At 40.5% G+C, this 27,780-nt stretch overlaps 1 protein-coding gene across 10 annotated transcripts; it reads right to left on the reverse strand.

The window, feature by feature from the left end:
* Window positions 1-4,415: 4,415 nt before the first annotated feature.
* On the reverse strand, window positions 4,416-26,987 carry MTFR2 (mitochondrial fission regulator 2). 10 transcript variants are annotated; one of them, XM_063812661.1, is made up of 10 exons: window positions 26,707-26,987; window positions 24,504-24,752; window positions 23,638-24,346; window positions 22,400-22,516; window positions 18,139-18,243; window positions 16,236-16,348; window positions 14,829-15,061; window positions 12,844-13,201; window positions 6,696-6,870; window positions 4,416-4,772 (listed from the first exon to the last, which is right to left on the reverse strand). In XM_063812661.1, exons 4-10 carry the CDS (start codon window positions 22,460-22,462, stop codon window positions 4,659-4,661), a joined length of 1,161 nt encoding a protein of 386 aa, XP_063668731.1. In that variant the 5' UTR covers window positions 22,463-22,516; window positions 23,638-24,346; window positions 24,504-24,752; window positions 26,707-26,987; the 3' UTR covers window positions 4,416-4,658. The 10 variants fall into 10 exon arrangements, with proteins under 10 accessions (XP_063668731.1, XP_063668733.1, XP_063668732.1 ...); XM_063812663.1 differs by lacking the exon at window positions 26,707-26,987 and adding an exon at window positions 20,824-20,923 and having other exon boundaries at window positions 24,504-25,078; XM_063812662.1 differs by lacking the exons at window positions 24,504-24,752; window positions 26,707-26,987 and adding an exon at window positions 20,824-20,923 and having other exon boundaries at window positions 23,110-23,682.
* Window positions 26,988-27,780: the final 793 nt, after the last annotated feature.

The raw sequence follows: 27,780 nt of genomic DNA on the forward strand, positions 1-27,780 counted from the left end.
CAGCAAAATCTAAAATAAATAGATAAACAAATGTATAAGATGAGAACTGTTGACTAGGAGCTTAAAACGTGGGTTGGAAAACCCATCTGCTTGGGTTCAAATCCCAGCTCTTAAAGCCAGCACAGTGGCACGCACCTGTAGTCCCAGCTTCTTGGAAGGTTGAGGCAGAAGAATGGCTCAGGTTCAGGGGAAAAATAAAAAAATGAAAATTCCAGCTCTGCCACTTAATCAGCTGTGAGAACCTGGGTTATCTACTGGGGTGGAGATCGTCTCTCTCTATGCCTAGCTCCTCATCTGTAGAATGAAGATAACAATAGCCTACATTGCATAGTGCTGATATACGTCCATGGCAAGCACTAGGAACAGAGCTACTACTCCTTCTCAAAAACAAACAAAAAACAAAAAACCAAAGTGAGAGCTTTATCACCTAAAAGGTCAATTACAGCTTATTCTTAAATACAGTGGAACACAAGTTCTCTGGGACCTACAGACCACTTCCCCACTGTGTCCAAATTGGACACAGAGTGCAGAAAACTGAAATTGCAACCCAGCTGAGCTGTGATTGTGTCTTTTTCCCTGGAAGAAGTAAATCATAGAATGTTAGTGTTGTACGTTGGACTTTGGAGCACATTCCGTTTGGCCTCCTCATTTTACAGTTGAGGAGTTTGAGGCCCAGAGAAGTGATAACTCAGTTCTCCCGATGCATTTCCATGATGCGATCACTGCTTCATGCTCTGAGTCCTTGTAAACACAGGAATTTCCATGAAGAGGAAAGGGCAAAGCTGTGATCAACCAGCCATAGGTTTCCCAGCCCTAGTTTTCCCCCATGCAGCTGCAGAAGTCACCGTGGAATGACCCACGAGCAAGGCCACAGGCACAGACACTTCGGGAGCTGACAGGAATAGATCTTTAGAGACAGGAAGGCTTTCCTACCCAACCCCACCATCAATTTTTTAAAAGCAAGCATTTCCCACAAGGTAAATATAAGAACTAGTCTGGTCAAAGGATAACAAGGCAGTAGGTACTGGAAATTCCGGACAATTTGTACTACTCAAGCTAACTGCAATGCAAGACAGGCTCTGGAACTTAAGGCAAAGCTATTATGTCCGGCTCTGCCACAATTTTAGAATCCATGTCCTCTGTAGTGGACTGTGATGCACCACCATGTTCTGTCCTCAACAGAGGTTGTCCTCTGACAACCCTCTCTGAAAACTGCCCTCAGCTCAAGAAGGTTGCTTTGTTCAAGGTCAAGCCCCCCAGTACTTAGTCAATGAGAAAGTGCAGAGACTCGGCACTCCCAGAGTGATGGGGGACCACTCCAGAGCCCCTGGGGTTCTGCTGAGGCCCTGCTGAGATTGCATCACAGCCCAGCTGCCCCCTCACCTGAGTATTATCCTGAGGACACGCCCAGAGAGATGTCCCGCACGTTCATCTCTACTCAGAGCCTGTTTGCCAGAGAAACCAAATCAACAGCCCTTTTCTGATATAAAATCTCACGTCACTCTTCTTGACCTGTTCGGGTTTTGTGGGGTTTTTTGTTTGGTTGGTTGGTTTTTTTGAGGGGAAGAGGATCAATTTAAAATAAATCCATTGTATACTTAGCCTCTCCAATCTGAGAAGAGAGTGTGCTTTATATCTGGCAAAACCTGTTTAAAATGCTGTTTCCTGATTGCTACCATCTAAATTATCCTCCGTGTAAATGGCTGTTTCTCCCCAAACCTAATTCCAATGGATGGAACGTTTCTGTTCCCCCAAAATTCACACGTTGAAATCCTAACTCCCAAGGTGATCGTATTTAGGAGGTGAGGCTTTTGGGAGATGATTAGGTCAAGAGGGCGGAGTCCTCGTGATTGCGATTAGTGCCCTTGTAAAAAACCCCAGAGAGCTCTCTCACCCCTTCAGCCAAGTGAAGACACAGCAAGAAGATGGCTGGTCCTTCTATGAACCAGGAAGCAGGCCCACCCCAGACACCAAATCTGCCAGCACCTTGATCTTGGGCTTCCCAGCCTCCAGAACTGTGAGAAATAAATTTCTGTTGTTTATAAGCCCCTCTGTTTATGGTATTTTGTTATAGGAACCTTAATGGACTGTTGGAAATTTTTATTTAGATTTCATAATTAAAACACAAATACATAGTCATTGTAAAAGTATGACCTTTTGATCCGCCATCCCCAGGGGGCCCATGCCACTGTTTCCAATCTGGGTCCTCTCCAGATTTTGATACACACTCCTAGGTAGTCACGTCTCCCCTCCCTGCTTTGAAAACCACTATCATCTGCATATCAACCAGTCAAGATTTTGAACATTAACTTCTTGCAGTCTATATTATAAAACCCTTTTTAAAATTTTTCCAAATATAAAATACTATTAGAATGCTTTGTGAAACATCCTTGCTCAAACACCTTAGTTTGAGGGCACTAACTAACACCCAGTTTGGAGGGAAATGAAACCCACTCAAAGGCATTTGAGGAAGTGGGAGAAGGGACTCTTCCAGGGCAAGCGAGAGAAGTGTTTCAGAGTCAGGAAAAGAAGCTACTAACATAACTTGCAAGAGAAAGCTGCAGCACTTACAGTAATTTCATCAAATTTTAAAGTAATCAAATCTGGATTTTATAACATTTGGCATGAGATCATTTATGTATAGGCTCATAAGCAAGGCCTAAACTGAATCCCCAATCCTCAAGAATTCTAAAGTGAACACAACAGTTACCGGGAGCCCAAAATTAGGCCGCTGCAGATTTTAGGGCATATGGTCATGTCCTCCCAGATACCAGGAGTTATACTTCGAAACACAGGGAAGCATAAAGTCAACTCAATTCTAATGCACCACTGGTGTTGAAATGTGCTTTGGGAAGGCAGGAAATCCATTCTAACGAAGAGCAAAAAAGCCCACCAAAAAGCCAACTTGGGGTTTGTCAAGAAATAATATACTTCACTTGGCAGAGGATAGTATCTTCCAAAGATTCCTGCTGGTTGTTGAAGGATTGTTGATTACACATTTTTGAACAAGGAAACTAGAACACTGAAAATGCAAGCCTACCTACTTGGGAAATAAAAAAAGTTATTTCAAGAGAAAACAAACTCTTATTACAAGGATAATGAGAAAAGTCAGGGTGGGGAAAACGTTTAAGAGGGGCAGGAACAACAGCAAGAACAAAAACTATTGGTAGCTAGATAAGAAATGTCAAAAACAATCACAGACTGGGTGCAGTGGCTCATGCCAGTAATCCCACCACTTTGGGAGGCTGAGGCGGGTGGATCACTTAAACCCAGGAATTTGAGACTAGCCTGGGCAACATGGTGAAACCCCGTCTCTACAAAAAATACAAAACGTAGCCAGGCATGATGGCATGTGCCTGTAGTCCCAGCTACTCAGGAGGCTGAGGTGTGAGGATCACTTAAGCCCAGGAATTGGAGGCTGCAGTGAGCCATGACTGTACCACTGCACTCCAGCCTGGGCAACAGAGCAAGACCCTGTCTCCAAGAAAAAAAAAAAATCACAGAAGGAATAACAAATAACAGGCAGGCATTGAAACTACACTATGACAGGTGCAGCAACTCACGCTTATAATCCTAGCACTTTGGGAGGCCAAGGCAGGAGGATCACTTGAGGCCAGGAGTTCAAGACCAGCCTAGGCAACGTGAGACCCTGTCTCTACAAATTAGCCAGGATGGTGGTACACACTTATATTCCAGCTACTTCAGAGGCTGAGGGAGGAAGATCGCTTGAACCCAGGAATTTGAGCTTGCAGTGAGCCATGACTGAGCCACTCACCCCATCCTGAGCAACAGAGTGAGACCTTATCTCTAAAAAAAAAAAAAAAAAAATTACACTACTATACTTGCTGTATCATTACAAATGCTTTTGGCTACATGTAACAGAAAACACACAGGGCATATTTTTCTCATATATCTTTCTTTAAGAAGTCTGCAAACAGGACTTGTTGATGTTGGTTCAACAGCTCAGTGATGTCATCTCTGTGATTCTAACCCTTTTCTTCATGGTCATAACTGCCACACAGCCACTCCTAACTGGAATATGGCCAGGAGAAAGGGTTGAGAATGGAGGTGGGGCTAGGCAAGCAACTCTCTGCCACAACAACAAGAAAACTGTAGGAAACCTGGGCTTTGCTGAAAGTGAAGAGCTTGGCAAAATGGGTGGGGCTGAGTCCATTCCAATGGTGACCTCAGCTCCCTGGCTGTTGCACACAGTCTGAAGGGTCCAGGGAAACATGTAAATTTCCATATCACATTAGTATGTGGGAGAAGAGGGACAAAATATCTGTTGCAAACTTATGTTTCATTTCTATTATCCAAGAAACTCTACCTATGGAAATCCTCACAAAAAACAACAACAAAAAAAGGTCAGACTATGTGGTGAGAAAACATGAATTTCAGTTGCTACAAAACACAAGCAAGTTCAAAAGGAATGTTTATTTTAAGCTCTATGTACAGAAGAACAGAGTATAAACGTAAAAAGGAACAAAGGAAACAAAAATGACAGGCATACATATTTACATAGCAAGTGTAGGCAAAATGTGTCAAGAAGTCTTTAAATACATCTACTTTTAGCCTTTAACAGTCCAAATCAGTTTCTAAGAATAATTTATCATCCAGGAAGAAGTTTTGGAAGTTTAAAGCTCAACCTTAAGTTGAGTTTAAATCCTTGAGTTTAGAAGGCTTGTGTTGCTGATACCTTGGTCAACAGCTTTTGTGTTGACCATTTCTTCTTTAGTTCGCTGTCCTTCTGACTGTGAAATGTGATGTCCAAACTGAAATAAAGCAAATATTTAACACAGAAATTATTCTAATGTTAAAAAAAAAAAAGAATGGCAAGACAAAGGCCAGATGACCCTCTGAGGTTTCATTCACAATATTTATTTACTGTATTTATTACTATAATACATAGTTATTTGGCTATGTATCAGGTACTACGCTCAGAGCCAAGGACAAAAGTGAACGAGACACTCTCAGCGGCACAGACTGAGCTCTTAGGCAACTAAAATTTGAGTCCCTATGTGCCCAGCCTGAAATTAAGTGCTAAAAACTATGTAAAAAAAAAAAAAAAAAAAGAAGATTATCTAAAATACTTGTAATTGGCTGGAAAAAGTGCTAAGAGACACTGAACTAATAGCAAGCAGTAAATGACAACCTAGTAACACTTCGTTTATCCACTATCACTGGGAAACAGTGTGTTCCACCTACGGGAACTTCTTACATAAATGCAGGTTTTCAAACATCCTCAAATTTTAAGAAACCAAGTTCTAGTCTCTGCTCTGCCCCTTAGATATGGGATTATAGGCACTACAGGGATCATTTCCCTCACATTTTCAGGGAAAAGGGGATTACTGCTGTGAAGATCTAGTGAGATGAGTAAAAAAGGTACTTTGCAAGTTACAAACTGCTCTACAAATGTTAAAATTAAACATTTATTTTAGACACACTTGCATTTTTATAGTAATAGTTCTAAAGTGTCTTCTTAAATAGTTAAAAGAATATAATTTTCTAAGTCAACATGCTAAACATCAGATATACACACACACACACACACAATGGTGAGCACAGAGGCTGCACACACTGGAGTGGCAATGTGTGTGTGTGACAAGTCCCTCCACTCTGTTACACTTTTTCTTTTTTTTTTTTGAGACAGACTCTAGCTCTGTCGCCAGGCTGGAGTGCAGTGGCACAATCTTGGCTCACTGCAACCTCCACCTCCCGGGTTCAAGCAATTCTCCTGCCTCAGCCTCCTGAGTAGCTGGAATTAATTACAGATGCGTGCCACCACGCCCGGCTAATTTTTGTATTTTTAGTAGAGACGAGGTTTCACCGTGTTGGTCAGGCTGGTCTCAAACTCCTGACCTCATGCATGATCTGCCCACCTCAGCCTCCCAAAGTGCTGGGATGACCACGCCCGGCCCTGTTACACTCTTGGAGGGCTCAATGCATCTGAGTTTTCCAGTCTCTTCCTCTGCTGACGTCTGTCCTTCCTCAGTGCTATCTAGCTGACTTTAGATGCTGTTCCTCTTCCACACTCCTGTCATTCTCAAGGCTTATTCTTATGTGTTAATACTACCTCAACTAAATTAAGACATGTGAAAACCACCCCAAAATTAGAATTACTTCTAAATTTAAGAAAAGAGACTTCAAGTAAGGAGTAATCTTAAGGCTCAAATGCTTAAAATCCAGTGTTTGTCATCCTAGGCATCCAGTAAGTGCTGTCACTAAAGATAACTATAATCCCATTCACTTTTTTACATGCAGAGTTAACATTATATTCAACAAAATATCCAAAGTCTGTATATTTGACAGAGAAAAATCTTGGCGTATTCACATTCCATATGGTTAGGGGGAATCTATTGCACCATTCTTCCCTGGCCCTCTCAAACTGTCAGACACCCAGTTCATACTGCAGATGGCAACATCAAATTGGCACCTAAGATAAGTCATTATAAACATATGCACAAATATTTTTCAAATTAAGTATTTTATTTCAAAAGAGCTCATGATAGGCTAAAAGTGAAAATGAGCATATAAAATTAACAACAAAAAAAACCCCAGAAACATTAGCAGCATCAATAAACAATTATATAGCCCATTCTGCACAATTACTTCAAGAGAACTCGAACACAAAGCTGTAACATAAACAACACATCTGAGAAAAACTGAAAAATTAATTTTACATTAGTGTAGCTTACCCTGGAAGTTTCTGGACTAGAAAATGGGGAAGATTCCCAAGATCTATTCTCTTTCTCAAAAGAATCATCTTCTTGAAATGCAAATTTCTGTTTAAGTGCATGAGATATTAAAGAAACTGGATCCCAATGTGAATTCTGTCTTTTCCTCTTATGAATGGGTCTACCGCCAGGTGACCTATTTTTTTTTTAAAAAAAATTGAATTTATTAAAACTTGGATGTAATTTTAGCTCCTTGTTGACAAACATGGCAGGAATACAAGCATAATAACTTACAATTTAATTAGTCTTCACGAGATTGAAAATAATCTAATCTTCAAGAAATTTTTGCAATGAAATAAGGAAGGCACAATGAATGAAGAATCAGAAAACCAAGAACCCATGTGACTTGAGACTGTGCCATAACCTTGTTATGACCTGAGATTTGTCAGATGTCACTATGCTGAAGATTATTATTGTAATTTTCTAATTTCCTAATGGGTAGGAAAATTCAAATAAATAAGAACTTTTAAAAGGACGAGAGTTCATGCCAAAAAAAAAAAAAATTACACAAATTGTTCATTTGTTTGGTCGTTCATTCATTTAATCTTCATTGAATGCCCACTACTACATCCAACTCCATTTTATGCTTTGGGAGTATTCTGCTCCCAATTCTTACAGCAAGATTGTCATCAATATACAAGTAAGATCATTTGGATGGTAATAAGTGCTGTGAATAAAACAAAACAGAAGCTGGGCACGGTAGCTCATGCCTATAATCCCAGCACTTTAGGAGGCCAAGGTGGGAGGACTGCCTGAGCCTAGGAGTTCGAGAGCAGCTTGGGTAACATAGCGAGACCCCATCTCTAGAAAAAATTTAAAAATTAGCCAGGCAACTACTTGGGAGGTTAAGGCAGGAGGATCACTTAAGCCAAGGAGGTCAAGCCTGCAGCAAGTCGTGACACCACTACACTCCAGCCTGGGTGACAGAGCAACACCCTGTCTCAAAAAAAAAAAAAAAAAAACTAAATTAAAAAATAAAATATAGGGAAATGTAATAGTGATTAGGGACAGAAGCACTTTAGATGAGATATGATCAGAAAAAAAGCCTCTTTAAGGAAGCAACATCCTCTTTAAGAAAATGACAAGGGGTCAGTTTTAGTGTAAACATCTGGGGCTGCATCAGGAAGGAGCTTGGCATGTGTGAGAAATGGAAAAAGGAAAGCAACTGCAGCTGGAGTGCAGTGGGCAAACACGGGACGTAGGAGAGGAGCTCAGCAAGAGAAGTGAGGGCTGGCTCCTGGAGGGACCTGCGGACACAGCAAGGGCTCTAGAACTGATTCAAGCACAACGGAAACCCACAGAAGAGTCTGAAGCAGGAGAATGGCCTGATCTGACTTCTGGTCACTATCTGCAGAATAAATAAGGAGGCAAGAATGAAAACAGATCACTGAGGAGGCTGCTGCGGAAGTCTAAGCTAGATAAGAATGGGCTTAGCCTGGGGAGTTGGCAGTGGAGGTCAAGAGGTCCACAGAATTGAGCTATGTGCTGATGGGAACGGTGGGAGATAGAATGGAAAATAAAGATGAAGGATGATTCCTAGATATTTGTTTTTGTTTTTTTTTGAGACAGAGTCTCGCTTTGTCACCAAGGCTGGAGTATAGTGGCTCACTGCAACCTCCGCCTCCCGGGCTCAAACAATTAATTCTCCTGCCTCAGCCTCCTAGTAGCTGGGATTACAGGTGTGCGCCACCATGTCAGGGTAATTTTTGTATTTTTAGTAGAGACTGGGTTTCACCATGTTGGCCAGGCTGGTCTCGAACTCCTGACCTCGAGTGATCTGCCCACCTCAGCCTCCCAAAGTGCTGTTTACTGGTGTGAGCCACCGCACCTGGCCTGATTCCTAGATCTTAAGCAACCGGGTGATCATGTTGCCATTTGCTAAGATGCAAAAGACATGGGAAAGAACAGGTTTTCAAGGTGGCGGAAAAGAACAGGTAGGAAGGAAAAGTCCTGTTTTGGACCTGTGAAACGAGATACCTGTGAGACAGGCAAATAAAGATGTCAAGTAGGCATTTCAGTATGTGCATCTGGGCTCAAGAGGAGAGGTCAGGGCTAGAAAAATAAACGTTTGAGTCATAAGCATACAGCTGGTATTTACAGCCATAGGACTAGGTGAGCTCACCAAAGGAAACAGCATGGACAGAGAAGAGAGGGGGCTGAGGTCTGAACCAGGTATTTCAACATTTAAAGACCAGGCCCAGGGGGAAGAGTTTAAGGAATAAGAAGGAATAGCTGATGAGGTCAGAGGAAACCTGGGGGTATGCTTTCCCAGAAACCAAGTAAAGAAAGTGCTCCAGGCTAGGCGCAGTGGCTCATGCCTGTAATCCCAGCACTTTGGGAGGCCAAGGTGGGCGGATCATGCGGTCAAGAGATCAAGACCATCCTGGCCAATACGGTGAAACCCTATCTCTACTAAAAATACAAAAATTAGCTGGGCATGGTGGCACATGCCTGTAGTCCCAGCTACTCGGGAGGCCGAGGCAGGAGAATCACTTGAATCCAGGAGGCAGAGGTTGCAGTGAGCCGAGATCACGCCACTGCACTCCAGCCTGGCAACAGAGCGAGACTCCCTCTCAAAAACAAAAGAAAGTGCTCCAAGGAGGTGGGGACCATAGGCTGTATCAAATGCTGCCAAGAGGTCAAGTAAGACGAGCAATGCTAAGAGACCAGTGGATTTAGCCACATGGAATCACTGGTGAAGCAGTTTTCAATGGAGTTTTCATGGGTAGAAGGCAGCAGCAATAGACAGAAACAAATTATAGACGACTTCAAGAATTCATATCAGAAAGGGGAGCAGAACAACAGAACAATGGCTGAGAGTACATGTGTTTTGAAGGTGGGAAGCACTCAGGTGTGAGGAGAAGGATGAGGTAAAGAAGGAAGACTCAGTGATGCAGAAGGGCTCATTTTAAGTGAAATTCTTGTGAAGAGGAAAGAGAAGGGAAACCAGTAACCAAAGGAAGAGCCTGGCCATGAATGATGACACTTGGCTCCCAACAGCAAGATGGAAGGCAGAGAATCTGCATGGGGAATCTGTAGGTGTAAAGAGGTGAGAGAGCTCATCTGATTCCCCAGCAATGTACAAAACAAAGTTAGCTGTAGAGGCAACTCAGGAGAGAATAGGGGGACAGGAGGCAGAGGCTACTGGCCTTTTAGTTGTTTTTCCAGTGATGGTAACAGTCACAGAGTTGCTGCTTGATACTGACTAAGCCCGATGACACAAGTACAAGATCTAGTTGGGACCAAGCATGCACCTACAGCCATGAGATTTTTCTCAACAAGCTGCCTCATGCTCTTCTTGTGGTTACTGGTTTCCCTTCTCTTTCCTCTTCACAAGGATTTCACTTAAAATGAGCCCTTCTGCATCGTTGCAAGGATCAAACTCACAACCTCATTAAAAACAGAACTGACTTATCTGTCCTAGGACTATCATACAGAAAATATATCTATTTTCTCACCGAAAACCTCACTGAGGGATTTCCAAGTAAGCATGGCAAATCCCTTGTGAAATCCTACTAAAAATGACAGTAAAGAAATGAAAAAGATCTATATATCCACAAGGACAAAGAGATTAGAAGGGGAGACAGGAGGTAAGAATTGCAACCAGATGCTGGAAGCTGGAAAGCTGATGAAAGTGAGAGCGTGGGGCGTGGGCGCCCTGCTGAACACAGGGCGTGTGCTGAATAAGACACTTCTCTCTTGCTCCTCTTTCCCCACTCAGCTCTCCAGTGACCTGGCTTGCACCCGCTGTGTAATCCCCATCCCTCCTGACCACAAGGGAGATTGAAGAACTTTCTAAGGAAAATCCTGTAGCCCAAAAGAAAAGACATACAGCTCTGGGGTGTGGCCAACAAAATGGTCCTCTCCCTAATCACTAAACTGTGAAGCTCCCAAGTTGATAAGCCCACCTCACACGAAGAACATGCGATCAGCTTTTCCTTGCCTCATTTTAAATAAGAATCACCAGATGCTTACACAAGGCTACAAAACTAAAGATAGAGATCAAAGCTAAAAGGAAAAAAGAAACTCACAAAAAATACAGTAATTCAAGAACAGAGGAAACTTAAAACAAACCTACACTTTTAATACTGTCAGTGGGATAAGACCAACAAAACCAAAAAGATTTTAAAAAGAAGCATTTGAAGAAAAAGAAACAGCTCTTAAAAATTAAAAATGTGGGCCAGGTGTGGTGGCTCACACCTGTAATCCCAGCACTTTGGGAGGCCGAGGCCGGCAGATCACAAGGTCAGGAGTTCATGACCAGCCTGGCCAACATGGTGAAACCTTGTCTCTACTAAAACTACAAAAATTAGCTGGGCATGGTGGCACGTGCCTGTAATCCCAGCTACTCGGGAGGCTGCAGCAAAAGAATTGCTTGAACCAAGACCCAGGAGGCAGAAGCTGCAGTGAGCCAAGATCATGCCACTGCACTCCAGCCCGGGCGACAGAGCCAGACTCCATCTAAAAAAAAAAAAAGAATAAAAGAACATTTTTGGACATGCAAAGTAGTAAACTAATCTACGCTTTATGTTTCTCAGGAGCTATAGGAAGATATGACATTTAGGAAATCAGTGATGCAGCATAGAAAAAAGGGGGCAAGAATGCTCAAGAGGTAAGCGAAGGAAATCCTTCAGGCACAGAGGGATCCTCGAGGAGAATCACCAAGAACTAAATGGAGGGTCATCCAAAAATTAGAAATAGAACTACCCTATGATCCAGCAATCCCACTTCTGGGTACTTATCCAAAAGAAGTGAAATCAGTATCTCAAAGAGATATCTGCACACCCACATTCATTGCAGTGCTATTTACAATAGACAAGACATGGAAGCAAACTAAATGTCTATCAACAGATGAATGGATTAAAAAATGGGATATATACATACAATATACAGCATGCTAAGTGAAATAAGCCAGTCACAAAAAGATAAATGCTGCATGATTCACTTATATGAGGCATCTAAAGTAATCAAACTGGGCCAGACACAGTGGCTCTTGCCTGTAATCCCAGTACTTTGAGAGACCGAGGCAGGAGGATCACTTGAGCCGAGTTCAAGACCAGCCTGGGCAACACAGTGAAATCCTGTCTCTATTTTTTTAATATGATAAAATAAAAAATAAAGTAATCAAACTATAGAAGTAGAAAGAAGAATGGCAGTTGCCAGGGGATGAGGGGAGAGGGAAACGATTACTGTTCAGTGAGTATAAAATTTCAGTTATGCCAGATGAAAAAGCTCTAGAGATCTGTTGTACAACATTGTGCTTAACGATACTGTATTATACACATAAAAATTTGTTAACAGAATAGAGCTCATTATGTTTTTTCACCACACACACACACACATACACACACACACAAATGGAACTCAGAGAGGCAATTATTAACTCTAAAAAAATTATTCAACAAATAAAATGTAGTCAAAATATATGAAATGGGGCCAGGCACAGTGGCTCACACCTGTAATCCCAGCGCTTTGGGAGGCCAACATGGGCAGATCGCTTGAGCTCAGGAGACCAGCCTGGGCAACATGGCGAAACCCCATCTCTACAAAAAAATACAAAAATTAGCCAGGCATGGTGGCACATGCCTATAGTCCCAGCTACTAAGGAAGCTGTGGTGGGAGGATCACTTGAGCCCAGGAGGTCGAGGCTGCAGTGAGCCGTAATTTCAACACTGCCCTCCAGCCTGGGTTACAATATGAGAAATGGCTTACTGTGGATGTTCACTGTTATAATAAGGATATTAATTCTGAATACTCATTTAACTAAAGATTGTGGTTTAACTATTTCAGGAAGATGTGGCAAGATGTGTGTGTGTGTCCTGGGTAGAGTATCTGAGAAAATATATTCCTAATATCCTACAATTGGAAGTCAACATAATTAAAATATCAAGAAATAGCAAATAAGTATGTTGTTTCAAAAATATGGTGATAAGAGACTAGAAGAAGAAATAGTCAAAAATAATTGAATGTCATTATCTCTGGGAGAAGTATTCAGGGGTGAGGAAGAATAAGAAAAAAGACATATATGTTAATTTTCATACACATAATAATTTTTCTAAACATAAAATTGACAAAATTTCAGTTCACTTTTCAAATTACAACAACATACCGCTCAATTGCACGAAGCTTAACCTTATTCATATCCTTTAGAACGTCCAACATGTTTGGAATATCTTTATTTCTCTGGCTTTTTGAATGATGACTATAATTGGTCTTATTAGCAGCCAGGTTCTGTTTGCTCATTTCAGTTGCTGGATTATCCGAGTCACAAATATTATTAGATCCTGGTTGTATGGGAGGAAAACACGGTGGCTGGAGAGATGAAGACTGAGGAGGAAGTGGTGGTGGTGGAGGAGGAGGAGAAAGCACTGAACCTGGAAACCGATCGGGCTCCACACTCGGATGGGCAGCCCGCGACGATGACAACTGACCCAAACTAATGTGCTCGTCACTCAAGCCAAAGGAACCTACAAACAAAGTGGTTTATTACAAAATCATGCACAATTATCTCTAACGTAATATATATTAACAACACTAATTAGAACCAAAACAGGAGCAATTTCTGTAATGCTAGTAGCGATATGGTAGCAAGGAAAGAGTGTCAATCCCATCTGCTTAGTAATTTAAGAGTCAAGTCAAATTGTGAATTCATTTTTAATCCAGTTAGGAATTTTCAGTGCAGGTCCAAGAGCGGAGCGGGGAGGAGAATGCATTTTAAACAAACAAAAAAAAAAGAGTTTTTTCAGTAATTCACATACACTCTGAACTTCATCCTCTATTTTAAAAAAGCTAAAACAGAAATCAACAACTTGTAGTTAGAAACACAAATTGATGTATTCACTGTATAATGACATTGGAGAAATAAGCATATTATTTTCTAAGCAAAGCTTAAGATGGATACTGAGTATTTAACTTTTCCACTTTAAGATTTGCTCGTAAAGGACTGTGGGTAAACACGATTGCTTAAGAAAACTGTGTATAGTTATATATCATTTTATTTATTATGTATAAATATAAGTTATTGTATATTATATAATGTGTTCATATGTAAATGTTATATACACTGTATAAATATCTTAAATTATATGTGTATTTATGCATTTGTATATATACATATGTATTTTAAAATTTTTAGCAATTATATTTACACACAGCCCTTTACAGCCAAATCTGTTGTGAAAAGCATTCAGTACCTAGATTGCTTTACATTTTATACACGCATACATACATGTTGTGTGTATGTGTGTGCATATGTTTAAAGCAAGTTGTATCTCTATAAATTTATAAAACAATCATCTGGAAAACATGACTCACCTCAACTTGGTGGAAATGTAGCAGCAATAACTAAAAACTATAAACATATGATGCCTCAAACCTATATCCTCTTTTAAACCAATGCATTCTTCCTCTTTAATATCCAATGCTTTCATGAAGAGTTAGAAAAGCTTACTGAGGGCCAGGCGCGGTGGCTCACGCCTGTAATCCCAGCACTTTGGGAGGCCGAGGCGGGCAGATCATGAGGTCAGCAGATCGAGACCATCCTGGATAACACAGTGAAACCCCATCTCTACTAAAAATACAAAAAATTAGCCGAGCGTGGTGGCGGGCGCCTGTAGTCCCAGCTACTCGAGAGGCTGAGGCAGGAGAATGGCGTGAACCCGGGAGGGGGAGCTTGCAGTGAGCCAAGATCATGCCACTGCACTCCAGCCTGGGCGACAGAGCAAGACTGCGTCTCAAAAAAAAAAAAAAAAAAAAAAAGCTTACTTAGAAGACAACAGACTTTTTAATACAAAAATACAATCTTCTAGTATAGTAAAGCTAGTTCTTCTTTAAATCAAAGCCATCCCCTCACTACAAATGTGTCTTAATTTATCCTGAATAAACATCAGATATAATAATTTTGTATATTCAACATCCTTTTATGTACATTTAATGTTTTCATGGTACTTATTCAGAATTGTACTCACTTAAATACTAGATGTTCCTGTATGCTACTATATGTACTATATTCAGTACAGTATCATGCTGTACAGGTTGGTATAGGCTATACCATGAGTATCATCTAACTGAAACAAAAATCCTAGTGTTACTTACTAGAATTTGTACTATTTTTCAGTTCCTGCATTTCCACAATTGCTGCAATCTGAGAGCGAAGAAAAGTCAGCTCATTTTCAAGGGCAGCTATTTTTCTAATTGTAGCTTCATTTACAGGCAGATCATTTTTCACTGTTTCTTTCTGTCTTACAGCAGGTGACAGTGGATCCCGAACTAGTCGCAAAGGATGAAAAATTTCCACTTTCTCTTCTTCATTTTTCCATATACTATTTCTGTGGGTGAAAAAAAAAAATGAAATGGAGGGAAGATATATTTCCAATCAAAAGAGGTATAAACTCTTACACTCCTACGTGAAAATCAAAAAACAATAAAACAAAATAAAAGCTACTCTCAGGCCGGGCACAGTGGCTCACACCTGTAATCCCAACACTTTGGGGGCTGAGGCAGTGAATCACCTGAGGCCAGGAGTTCGAGACCAGCCTGGTCAAAATGGCGAAACCCTGTCTCTACTAAAAATATTTTTAAAAATTCGCCGGGTGTGATGACATGCCCCTGTAGTCCCAGCTACTCAGGAGGCTGAGGCAGGAGAATCACTTGAGCCTGGGAGGCAGAGGTTGCGGTGAGCCAAGATCGTGCCATTGCACTCCAGCCTGGTCGACAGAGTAAGACTCTGTCTCAAAAAAAAAAAACAAAAAAAACCTACTCTCTATCCCCCATGATTGTTTCTAGAGTCACCACTGAGGACAAGGAAAATATCTTATTTAGCTTTGTATTCCCAATATAAACAGAACATAGCCTCCAATGGAGGACCAGTCAGTGACCAGGGAATGAACAAAACAAACTTTGCTTTTAGATTATAAAACCAAAATAATTACCTGCAATTGTTCTACTTATTAACTTTAAACACAGGTAAGTTAATTTATTTAGAAGTTCTATATAAGTTAATAAAGAGCCTTACATTCAGGATTATGTTAGGGTGAAATGTATGTTATTTTAACTATTTGAAAATTGGTGCCAGGTTGATACATAATAAAATCAGCCAGAATACTTAAATAATTGACACTTAATGTGCTTAGAGCCTGTATCTGAATATACTAACATGTAAAGTAATACTCCCTAGGAGTAACACATCCAAATTTTGAAATACATTTAACATCATTGCCTGGTGCACAGTAAACAGTATATAAGTTTTGGCTAAATATATGATTCTAATATCCCTTTAATAACCACTCCCTCCTAGGCCTGGTGTTAGGTTTAAATGTGCACTAAAAAAAAAACAACTGGCTAAAAAAATGAAAAGCAGCCCGTCTTCTTTATTAGGAAGATACAGTAGGGCACAGCACAGTTTGAAGATAAAACAAAAAAGCTCAATCAATCTTAACAAGCTTCGACACATGCAAGAATTCAGTTTATAGCCCACTTCCCAAGGTAAGCATATAAAATTACCGAAATCTGAGATAACTGGCTTCTTCATCATTTGCCACATACAAAATATCAGCAAAAGATGGAACCATAGATCCACAATTATCCGAGTCTACAGAGTTCAAGAGCGGGATCAACTAAAGTAAAAAAAGAAACAAATAGTCAGAGCTCTGCAGGGAGTCAGGAGAAGACACATGCCCCATGGTATTAAATTAGTTAACAATCCAAAAGAAAGAAAAAGAATATTCAATAGAAAAACATGTACCTGTTAGCATGAAAGAACACTGGGGAAAATGTTATGCTGAAGTCTAAGCACTAAGCAATATTCTCTCCCCTGGTTAATTTCATCTATCACAAAATGCAAAATAAAATTAAGCTCTTCAGTTATTGTTCACACTTGCCCATCTGTGAATGTCATTACAGACATGTACCACGTAACATTTAGGTCGATCATGGACTGCATATACATGGGGTCACATAAGATTATAATGAAACTGAAATATTCCTATCACCTAGTATTTACTATATTATACTTTTTATTATTATTTTAGAGTGTATTCCTTCTACTTAAAAAGAAAAGTTGGCTGGGCATGGTGGTGCATTCCTGTAATCCCAGCACTTTGGGAGGCCAAGGCAGGAGGATCAATTAAGGCCAGGAGTTCAAGACCAGCCAGGGCAACATAGCAAGATCCCGTCTCTACCAGACCAAAAAAAAGTCAGCCAGGTGTGGTGGTGCACACCTCCCAAGTAGTCCCAGCTACTCAGGAGGCTGAGGTGGGAGGATCACTTGAGCCCAGGAGGTTGAGGCTGCAGTGAGCCGTTATCACGCGACTGCACTTCGTTCGGCCTGGGCGACAGCAAGACCTTATCTTAAAAAAAAAAAAAAAAAAAAAAAGTTAACTATACCACAGCCTCAGGAAGGTCCTTCAGGAGGTATTCCAGGAGAAGGTATTGTTATTATAGGAGATGAGAGCTCCATGCATGTTATTGCCACTGAAGTCCTTCCAGTAGGACAAGATGTGGAGGTAGAAGACAGTGATCTTGATGATTCTGCCCTGGGTAGGCCTAGGCTAACGTGTGTGCTTGTGTCTTAGTTTTAACAAAAAAATTTTAAAAGTATAAAAAATTTAAAAATTTTTAAATCATAAAAAGCTTATAGAATAAGGATATAAAAATATTTTGTATAGCAGTACAATGTGTGTTTTAAGATAAGTATTATTACAAAAGAGTCAAAAATTTTTACAAAATAAAAACATTTATAAAAAAGTTACAGTAAGCTAAGGTTAATGTATTATTGAAGAAAGGGTTTTTGTATAAATTTAGTGTAGCCTAAGTGTATAGTGTTTATAAAGTCTACAGTAGTGTCCAGTAATGTCCTAGGGCTTCAAATTCACTCACCACTCACTGACTCACCCAGAGCAACTTCCCATCTTCCATTCATGGTAGGTGCCCTATACGGACGTAACATTTTTTATCTAATTTTTACTGCATTGTTACCGTACTTTTTCTATGTTTAGACACACAAACACTTACCATTGTGTAACAACTGCCTACAGTATTCGGTAAAGTAACATGCTGAAAAGGTTTGCAGACTAGAAGCAACAGGTCATACCATATAGCCTGGGTGCATAATAGGCCATATACCATCTAGGTTTGTGCCAGTACACTCTGTGATGTTTGCACGATGACAAAATCACCAAACAACGCTTTTCTCAAAATGTATCCCCCCATCATTAAACGATGCATGATTGTATTTAAATAAACAAAAACACAAAAACATATATGAAATGGCTTGTTCCCAAGGGTAAACTACAGGTTTTTGGCTTGCAGGAAATGTTTCTTCCTTTGTTGTTCTACCCCATACCTGTAAGAGTACCTAGGATTATTTTGTACTTGGTACTTAAACAATTTATGTTGACTGACTTACCTCAAAATTAGGTCTTCGACAAGGTTCCAGTGGAAGCATTTTCCCAATAATACGAACAATACTCCTAGCTGATCCATAGTCTTTATTTTCCCAAATCAGCAAAACCTATTTTAAACATAAAGTAGGAATTAAAATGCACTCTGATTAAGCATATTTATATAAGTATGAAAAAAGGAGATGTAAAAAAGACGCAGTGGCATTTTTTTTTTTAATACAGGGAGTCCTGTAAAATAACATTTATTTTTAAAAAGAAATATAGAATGGCAGAGCCTTTCTTCAAAGAATAGAACTTTGTGAGTATTTGTCTAAAAAAAAGATGGTAGTAAACATATATACATTCCAGGAAGATCTTTTAAAAAGCACAATTCATTTTGTTCTATTTCTGATAATGTCCAAATACCTTGGGAGAAACTTTGTTCAAAAAAATTGCATCCCCTCCCCCAGCTACAAATCCCATCTTTTTGGCCCAACCAAAAACAGACAATTTCAAATTATCAAGCAACGAGGTGATATGGAGTATACTTATGTAGTTTCCTTTAAAGGAGAAATAAAAAAGGGAATAAATAAATCAGGTCCTAGACAATTCAGAGTTATTTACATAAAGTGAAATATACCTGCTGGCAGTCAGCTCTTGAAAAGGCATTAGAAGTAATAATGTGCTACTATAGCTCAAATAATACTTCATCCTTTAGTGTGGGCTTCCCAAATTAGTGTAAACCATTGCCACAGGAACCACTCTCCCCCACCAGCCAAAAGATGTGACATAATAAATTGGACATTTTTCCTAAGATCCCAACTGATACAGGTAGCCTCCTATTAGCATCCTCGTTAAAACAACCAATAAACAGCCTGTCTCAGCTGTTAAACAACAGCAACAACCAACAACAGCAGGCTAAATAAACTGTGGGTTGTGCACCTGCGTTTTGATTGTGACCCATCATGTGAGGTCAGGTGTAAAATTTTCCCATTGTGGTGTCATGCTGACACTCAAGAAGTTTGGGATTTTGGAGCATTTCAGATTTCAGGTTTTGAGTGATGCTCAACCGATAATATTTTTAAATTGCTAAGATTATTTTACATTTTTTTCACACTCAGTCTTCAAAATCCCTTATATAGGTTACACCTATAGAAGATCTCAATTCAGATATTTTGAGTACTTAAAAGTGACATGTGGCCAGTGGCTATCATACTGGATTGCACAGCCTAGAGGATATAGATCCCAGACCTATTACTAGTAGAATATTTGGAGGATTGAGCATTTATATTTAAAGTGTTCTACAGACCATTCATCTGCGTACCCCTGCTAAGAACAACAGGCATAGAGGCTTTGCTACCATGACGGCTACCTACGACATATACAGTCACCCAAGAGTTGGGTTAGCTCTTAGTTAATTTAAATGATACCTTCCTATCTTGCTCGGCAGTTTCCCTCCTAATAAACTCTTGTCCTTCCTCTCATTCCTTCATTGCCCCTGGCCATCTTCACCATTTTCGTTGTTGTTGTTGTTTGCTTTTTGAGGTTTTTTTTTTTGAGATGGGGTCTCACTCTGTCACCCAGGCTGGAGTGCAGGGCATGATCAGGGTTCACTGCAACCTCCACCTCCCAGGCTCAAGCAATCCTCCTACCTCAGCCTCTGGAGTAGCTGGGACCACAGGTGCACACAACCATGCCTGGTTAATTTTTATATTTTTTATAGAGACGAGGTTTCATCATGTTGCCCAAGCTGGTCTTGAAAACCTGAGCTCAAGTGATATGCCTGCCTCAGCCTCCCAAAGTGCTGGGATTACAGGGGCGACCCACCACATCTGGCCATCTTCACCATTCTTATTATTTCATCTTCCCTCTATTCCTGGTCTAGTACCCACATTTTGACTTTACTAATTTTCCTACCAAGCATGGATTTTCTGGTTAATTATTTCAGTAATATGTTCAATGCCACTCAAAAATGGTTCATTCTTTTGATATTATGTGCTCCCACACTGCTAATGAATACACTACTGTAATTACTCTTAGCTAGGAAAAAAAATCACAAAACGACAATATTTAGAAAAACTACAGCTCCATGATGACTTCAGCTGGGTTCTCACAGGTATTCTGAAATCCCTTCATAACATGTTACATTCTATACCACATTTCCCAGAGCAGTCTCCAATCTCTGAAATCCCTTCTCAAATCCCACCACTTCATTACCTGCAAGTGACCTTGTCTCTGCTCTTACTGAGAAAACCGAGAACTTCAACTTGACATACCTCAACTTCACTTCTCTTACTTAGCTCCATTCAAAATCTCTTTTCAGGCCAGGCGCAGGGGCTCACGCCTGTAATCCCAGCACTTCGGAAGGCCAAGGCAGGTGGATCACTTGAGGTTAGGAATTCAAGACCAGCCTGGTCAACGTGGTAAAACCCCATCTCTACTAAAAATATAAAAATCAGTTGGGCATTGGTGGCAGGCTCCTGTAATCCCAGCTACGCGGGAGGCTGGGGCAGGAGAATCACTTGAACCTCGGAGCAGAGGTTGCAGTGAGCCAAGATTGCACCACTGCACTCCAGCCTGGGCAACAGAGCAAGACTCCATCTTAAAAAAAAAATCTCTTTTCACTCTCTCTCACTTTCATTCTGTTCTTTAAGGCAGGACAGTCTCTCTCCTTTCCAAGACTTATTTAATTAGATCCCTTGCCCAACTACCTTCTCAAAGGTGGTGCTCAATCCTCTCTCATGTGGATCTTAAATTTCTTCCTGTCTGTTTCTTCCAGAGTGATGACAAATATGCTGAAGTTACTTCTAACTTTAAAAGAAAAAGAAAAATTCCATCCTGCGGCCCCTTCAGGCTGATGGCCTCTCTCAATTTCTTTTCACAAGCAAACTTTTCAAAAGAAGGTTGCTGATCCCACCTCCCTTCCTGATATTCTACAAACTACTCCAACACAGTCCCATTCTCCACTTACAGAAATTCTTAAGGTCACCAATAACCTAATAGTGATAAACAAATGTTCAGCTGTTATCTTCAATCTCTCGATTACTGATATTTAGAATGTTTCAATCACATCTAATGACATTTGCCATTATCGAAGTCCATGGCTTTAAATATCAAAACAAAGCAGATAACTCCCAAAACTGAATCTTTTTCTTTCCTACATACTAAAACCATATATATATCCAATTGTCTGAAGGATATTTCTACTTATATGTTCTAACATCACCTCTGACTCACCTCATCTCCATATTCAAACTAGTTTCTCATACTAAGATGCCCATTTATAATAATGGTACTATGATTCTTCAACTTACTTTTGCTTTAAAAAAATCTTAAATTATCCTTGACTACTTTCTTCTAATTCACCCCACCCGTCTTCCTTACAATCTCATATTACAGTTATCTTTATTGTTTCTTATTCCTCATATTTTAAGCATTATGAATACAACCGTGTATTACTCCTCTGTATTACCTGCAGAAACAAGCATATTGTCTTAGATACAGCAGATTTTCAACAAGTAGATAAAATTTGATTTGCTTATGATATGGTTTGGCTGTGTCCCCACCCAAATCTCACCTTGAATTGTAATTATCCTCACGTGTCAAGGGTGGGGCCAGGTGAAGATAACTGAATCATGGGGGCAGCTTCCCCCATACTATGCTCGTGGTAGTGAATAAGTCTCATGAGATGTGATGGTTTTATAAACAGGAGTTCCCCTGCACAAGCTCTCTTGCCTGCCAACATGTAAGATGTGACTTTGCTACTCATTTGCCTTCAGCAATGATTGTGAGGCCTCCCCAGCCATGTGGAACTGTGAGTCAATTAAACCTCTTTCCTTTATAAATTACCCAGTCTCCGGTATGTCTTTATTAGCAGCATGAGAACAGACTAATACAGCTTATAATTCTCAGGCCTAAATCATCCTCTTTCCATTAGATTTATTCTGGATTTATTGAGCTTTAAATATTGAACTTGTTTATAAATTACCTTGAATAGAAGTTTTAATGTATCTGTGCAATAAATGTAATTCTGTGAAGGTCATGTCTATATTTTGCTTCCTTTGTATCTTCTGTTGGCATTTGTCCTATCAGGTAAATATGTTCTCAATAATCTTATCCCTCTTCTAACTCAAACCATCAAAGCTATACTATTACAAACTCACCTTTGTTCCAACTAAAAAGAAGCAACAATTTTGCCTTAAATCAAATGATTACATATAAGTCATTTTCAAAATGAAACCCAAGAACAAATACAACAGATCCATTCCAATCCAAAACGACATTTACCTGTTCTACAGGAACGCCAAAATATTCCAGCATCTCTCTTAAGATATTCAGTATGAGAGACATTGATGAAGCAAATACAGAAGCCAATTCAAAGGAACATTATCAGTTTCTTGGTGCCTTTGGGGAAAATTTTAGAAAATGTTACTCTTGACAAATAAATGCCAAATTGTACTACATAACCTGGAAAAGTCCTCTTGATACACGACACAGTCAACTAATTTCTCCTAGCCAGCATTCTTTTAATTCAAAGAAAAGAAAAGGAAGGGGAAGTCTTGGGGAAAGAGAGGGTTGTAAAGGAAATTTCAACTAATTCGTTAGATTACATTAAAACCTCGTAGGATGTTTGAGCTCAAGAAGGGGCCTAGTTAATAGAGACCAATCAACAACAAACTGGACATCTACTTAGTAGGCAAGGCTTCAAGTTACATGCCACAGCGAAGCTCGCTCTTTCCTGAAAGCTTTGGGCTGAGAATCTTAGCAGATGGGTGAGTTTAGCCAACCCTTGAAAGCAGGCAAGGGACGACTCAGTTTTTTAAAAAATAAACAGTAGCTCTTCTCACACACATATCCTCACGTGTCAAGGGTGGGGCCAGGTGAAGATAACTGAATCATGGGGGCAGCTTCCCCCATACTATGCTCGTGGTAGTGAGTAAGTCTCATGAGATGTGATGGTTTTATAAACAGGAGTTCCCCTGCACAAGCTCTCTTACCTGCCACCATGTAAGATGTGACTTTGCTACTCATTTGCCTTCAGCAATGATTGTGAGGCCTCCCCAGCCATGTGGAATGCCCATCCCTCCTCACTCTTTTAAAATGAGAAGCATGAATTCCAGATACGGGACGTGACTTGGTCACCCATCTAGTAACAGGCCGTGACCAGAGGCGGATCGCGTCCCTCGCTTTGGTCACAAGCTTCTTGGTGCTCTCCAAACACAGCGTGGTAGCCTTGCTCACCTTCCTCCGAAGCCGAGCCCCCGGGAATCACCAGATCATCAAGCGGAGGGCATTAGGAATCCTCAAATTCCAGACTGCGCCACTCCTTGTGCAGATCGCTCAGACGTCTACCCAGACCTCGACCCAGTTTCCACCCGCGCGCCTCGGCTTGCAGCCACAGGCGGTAACGATGCCCTCAGCGAGGAATAAGAGGTCAACCCGGTGCCCAGCCCTGGAGCCTCACGCTCAGCCAGGGTAATGTTATGGGAAGCGCGCCCCCGTCCTCCTGCGCCCAACCAACCCACCTGCTAGTCCCTAGGACCGGACTGCTACTTCCGCATGACAGGACTGCTACTTCCGCATCCCAGGACGAAATCAAACTCCGCGGGCCAGGACCCGTAACCAGCCTCACTGGGCAAAACTGAAGATCGCTGCTTCTGATTGGTCATTGCATGATGTCAGGCAATTCGGGAAGCGACTGCTTTTCCTTCTCAAGAGGCGGGTCTTCCGAGAGTCAGCCAATAGGAGCTGACGGGCAGGGCAGGTCGCGTTAGGACAGCGTCGCTCCCGCAGGGCAAGGTTTTAGGTACAAACTCGTGAGCTGGACTCACAGTCCGGAGTTCGTACCCCACAGAACTCTTCGCAGGGAGTGTCTTACTCGCTACAGCCGGACCCTAAGCGCATCCGCCTTCCCAAGTTCATCTGACACAAAATCGCGATTTATTTTTTGGTCATTTCATTTGTTCAGCTAATATTAAAATACTTGTGGAACTGGCAGAAGCCAAGCACTACCCCCGAGGGTTTTGCAGTTTTGCAGTGGCTAGGATTCATTCTTTCGTTCACTAAATACACCTACGTATCCAGGCTACCGAATATTATTGGGCCAGACACTCTCCTGGCTTAGCCGAGGATGGCAAGTGATATGACAGGTGATATCCCAGTTTTCATTTCTGATTTGAGGTTATTGGCTTCATACGAAATAGCTTCCTCTTCTGAATTTCAGCAAGACGTGCACTGGAGTGATATAACAATTTAAGATGTGTGCCTGCTACTGACATAATTTGAAAATCTAAGTTTTGAACTAATTTATCTATGGTCAACATCACTTATTCATTCAACCAATAATAGATATCTACTACGTAGCAGACACCATTCTAAGCACGGAAAATACCTTAATGAGAGGGCAGGTCGTCGTCCTCCTGGAGCTTACAGGCCAGTGGGGCATCTCGTTCCATTCTAACCCTAATTTGCTTTTCTCTATAGCACTTATCATATATATTTAGTTACGCTTCCACTACCACCAAACAAAATTGTAGACTCCAGGAGAACAGGAAGTTGTTTTGATCCATGCTCTTCCCCAGTGCTTTAGAAGAGTGTCTGGTATATAATAGGCATTCAGTCTATTTGTTGAATAAAATACCTAAATGTGGAATGACAGAAAAGATGATAATGATTTGGGACTAAGCAACTAGCAAAACAATTGATAGCAATAATAGTGATATGCCCAGTAGAGCTGGATACGGCTGAGTGCAGAACAAGGATGATGATGGATCAGAAACCCTAGATGGAGTAATTTTCTCAAGTTCCTTGTCCTTCCCTTTGCCCTTGTGAATAAATCACGACTTTATAACCCCCTCCCTTTCCCACTCTCTTATCAAACAGCAAACAGACAGGGCCAGAATGAAAACATCCCTCCAGAATGAGAACGGAACCACTACTGTTCCAGCTGCACTATTAACATAGGTTAATATTCCAACTGATTTAAGTAGCAAGGAGGACCCAGGTCAAATACTACATCCATAAATGCTTTGCTGACAACTTTCTTCTAAATTCTTCAGAGATATTTCTTCCAGTTTACTAAAGCATTCATAATTCCATTTTGACAAAAACATTTTATGTGATTGGACATCTTTTTCCATTGCTCATTTTTACACGAAATTAGATTTTCCTGAACTCTTAGAATGAGATAGGGTCCAAGAAAGCTTTTCTGACATCACAAAGCTAGCTTTTCTGTTGTCTCTGAGTAGTGTTCAAAAATATGGTGGCTTGCTTTCTGGAGTTTTCCTGTGTTCCCCTCCCCCAGTTTGATCCAGGTAGAAAACTTGCTATTCACAAGCTGCATGTTAACACTTTTTAAAGTATCTAGTTGTCAAGTATTAGCTCATTATATTGAATTAGCTCACTATATTGAGCTAGTAAGTCTATGTCCCTAAGATTTTTTACCTACTGACTCTGATTTCTGTCCTTTAAATATGTAACATGTTAAAATGAGGAGATCGGACAAGTATCAAATACCAGTCTCCTGATCCTATGTGATTTGAACATGTCTCTTCTCTGGCAAAGCCTTTTAAGGATTTGAACACAGCAATCAAGAACCTATCTTGGCTGGGAGCGGTGGCTCACGCCTGCAATCCCAGCACATTTTTAAGACAGCCCAGATTGTATTTGTTTCAAGCAGCAGCAGCAGCCATAAAATTAAATCAAGCCTTTATAAATACGCAATTATCATTCTTTCATTTATACACACTCAAGGACCATTTATTACATAACTACAGTATGTATGCCATGCACAATACTAAATGCTAAAATTTTATTCTGGTGGAGACATGTAAATGGAATGAATTACTAGCCTAAAGGTATGTGCTGCATTCAGTGGCCCCAGAGCAAAAAGAGGAATTGGAAATTTTTTGCTAGGGTGTAAGACTTTAAGATAGGTAAGTGAACAAGGAGTAGCACAAGGCAAAGTGGCCAAAAACAGTACATAGGGAGTTCCTACAGTTCATCATGACTGAGGTTCAGACAACAGGAAGACATCAATGCGTAAATTTTGGTTTTAAAATGATTGTAATTTTGCACTTGAAAAACATCCCAGAGATGGCAATATAAAGATGAAATTTATGGGTAGAGTCCAAGCTAGGAGACCAATGCAGCAGCTAGGGATAGTGATGAGCATCTATTATTGGGGGTTGAGGGGGGATGGCGGGGCGGCAGTGGAGAGAAGACAGAACACTTTATAGGGATGTCCAACTAGCTTAATGGATAAAGAACATAAGCTTGCAGTAGGACGGGGTACAGATGATGACAGTTTGGAGTGTTTAAGTTCCAGCAGAACTATCCAGGGAAGAGTTGGAGAGAAAAAATGGAGTTCAGGAGAGAAGTTTAAGAGGTAAATTTCAGAGTTACCAGCATCTAGATAAAAATGTTTGAAAACCTGTCATTCACAAAGTACTTCCATCCTTGTTCCTTCCACATACCAATGTTATTTACTATTATTTACTAATTTTTGCTTCCCTCCCCCCCCCTTTGTAAACTTAGCCAGAGACAGTAGCTGTGAAAAGCTGGATTTGAAGTGCTAGAACATGTTTCACACTAACCTGAAATATGACAGCACCATGAAAACTCTTTATGGCTGTTCCAATTACTTTCAGGGCTTCATCTGAAATCTGTATTGCCTTTCTACTTCCTTTTAAACAATAGGTTGTTATCTTTTATCCTTTGGAATATCTGGAATATTCAAATGGTTTAAAATGGCAAGAGAACTTTGTATAATGGTAAGCTTGGAAATTTTGAATAAAAGTGGTATTTAAAATAATGTGAGGAAAGTTCGACATTGAAAATGAATAATTAGGCCGGGCGCAGTGGCTCACGCCTGTAATCCCAGCACTTAGGAAGGCTGAGGCGGGTGGATCATGAGGTCAAGAGATCAAGAGCATCCTAGCCAACACGGTGAAACCCTTTCTCTACTAAAAATATAAAAATTAGCCTGGCGTGGTGGCCAGCGCCTGTAGTCCCAGTTATTTGGGAGGCTGAGGCAGGAGAATCACTTGAACCCGGGAGGTGGAGGTTGCAGTGAGCCAAGATTGTGCCACTGCACTCCAGCCTGGCGACAGAGCTAGACTCTGTCGCGAAAAAAAAAAAAAAGAAAATAGTTAGCACTGAGAGGTTTAGTTTGATCACTTACACTTTTCTCCTACACCTTATCCTACTATACATAATACCTTATGCCAGAAACTCTATTAGCTCAGGAGATGATCCATTTTTGTCTAAAATCCCTCTTATGTAAGGCAGTCATATTCCTTGATGAGTTTTAAACAATTTAGCACTGGGTTGGCATTATCAGGGGATTCTGAGGTATTAGATTTTCTCAGATGGATATTTAACCCTTTAGACAGCTGTCACACTTTAAAGCTTTTTCATCAAAATTTTTATTAAATATAACCACACATTTCCAACTAATCTTTTATGACTTAGGATTAACACTATGATATTGTGTTGTTCTGTTATGCAGTGATACTCCTAAACATTACTTAGCCAGGTGGGACTTACCTTGACTTTTCAACCCACTATGGTATTTTAACTTTAGTTCTGCTGTCCTTTTCCTTAATGGCGACTGAGACTATCATAGGGCTTCTGCAAACGGTACATTCAAAACAGACTGTTGCTGTTAT

Source organism: Pan troglodytes, chromosome 5 (assembly GCF_028858775.2).
Source record: "Pan troglodytes isolate AG18354 chromosome 5, NHGRI_mPanTro3-v2.0_pri, whole genome shotgun sequence".
Lineage (NCBI taxonomy): Eukaryota > Metazoa > Chordata > Mammalia > Primates > Hominidae > Pan > Pan troglodytes.

Excerpts from the sequence above, each read along its gene's own strand:
- MTFR2 (XM_063812661.1), bottom strand. The coding sequence starts at position 22,462 with ATGTCTCTCATACTGAATATCTTAAGAGAGATGCTGGAATATTTTGGC. Across the intron at positions 18,244-22,399 it reads TTGGCGTTCCTGTAGAACAG|GTTTTGCTGATTTGGGAAAA; the intron begins GTAAATGTCGTT and ends TGTTTAAAATAG. Across the intron at positions 4,773-6,695 it reads CTAGTCCAGAAACTTCCAGG|TTTGGACATCACATTTCACA; the intron begins GTAAGCTACACT and ends GCTTTATTTCAG.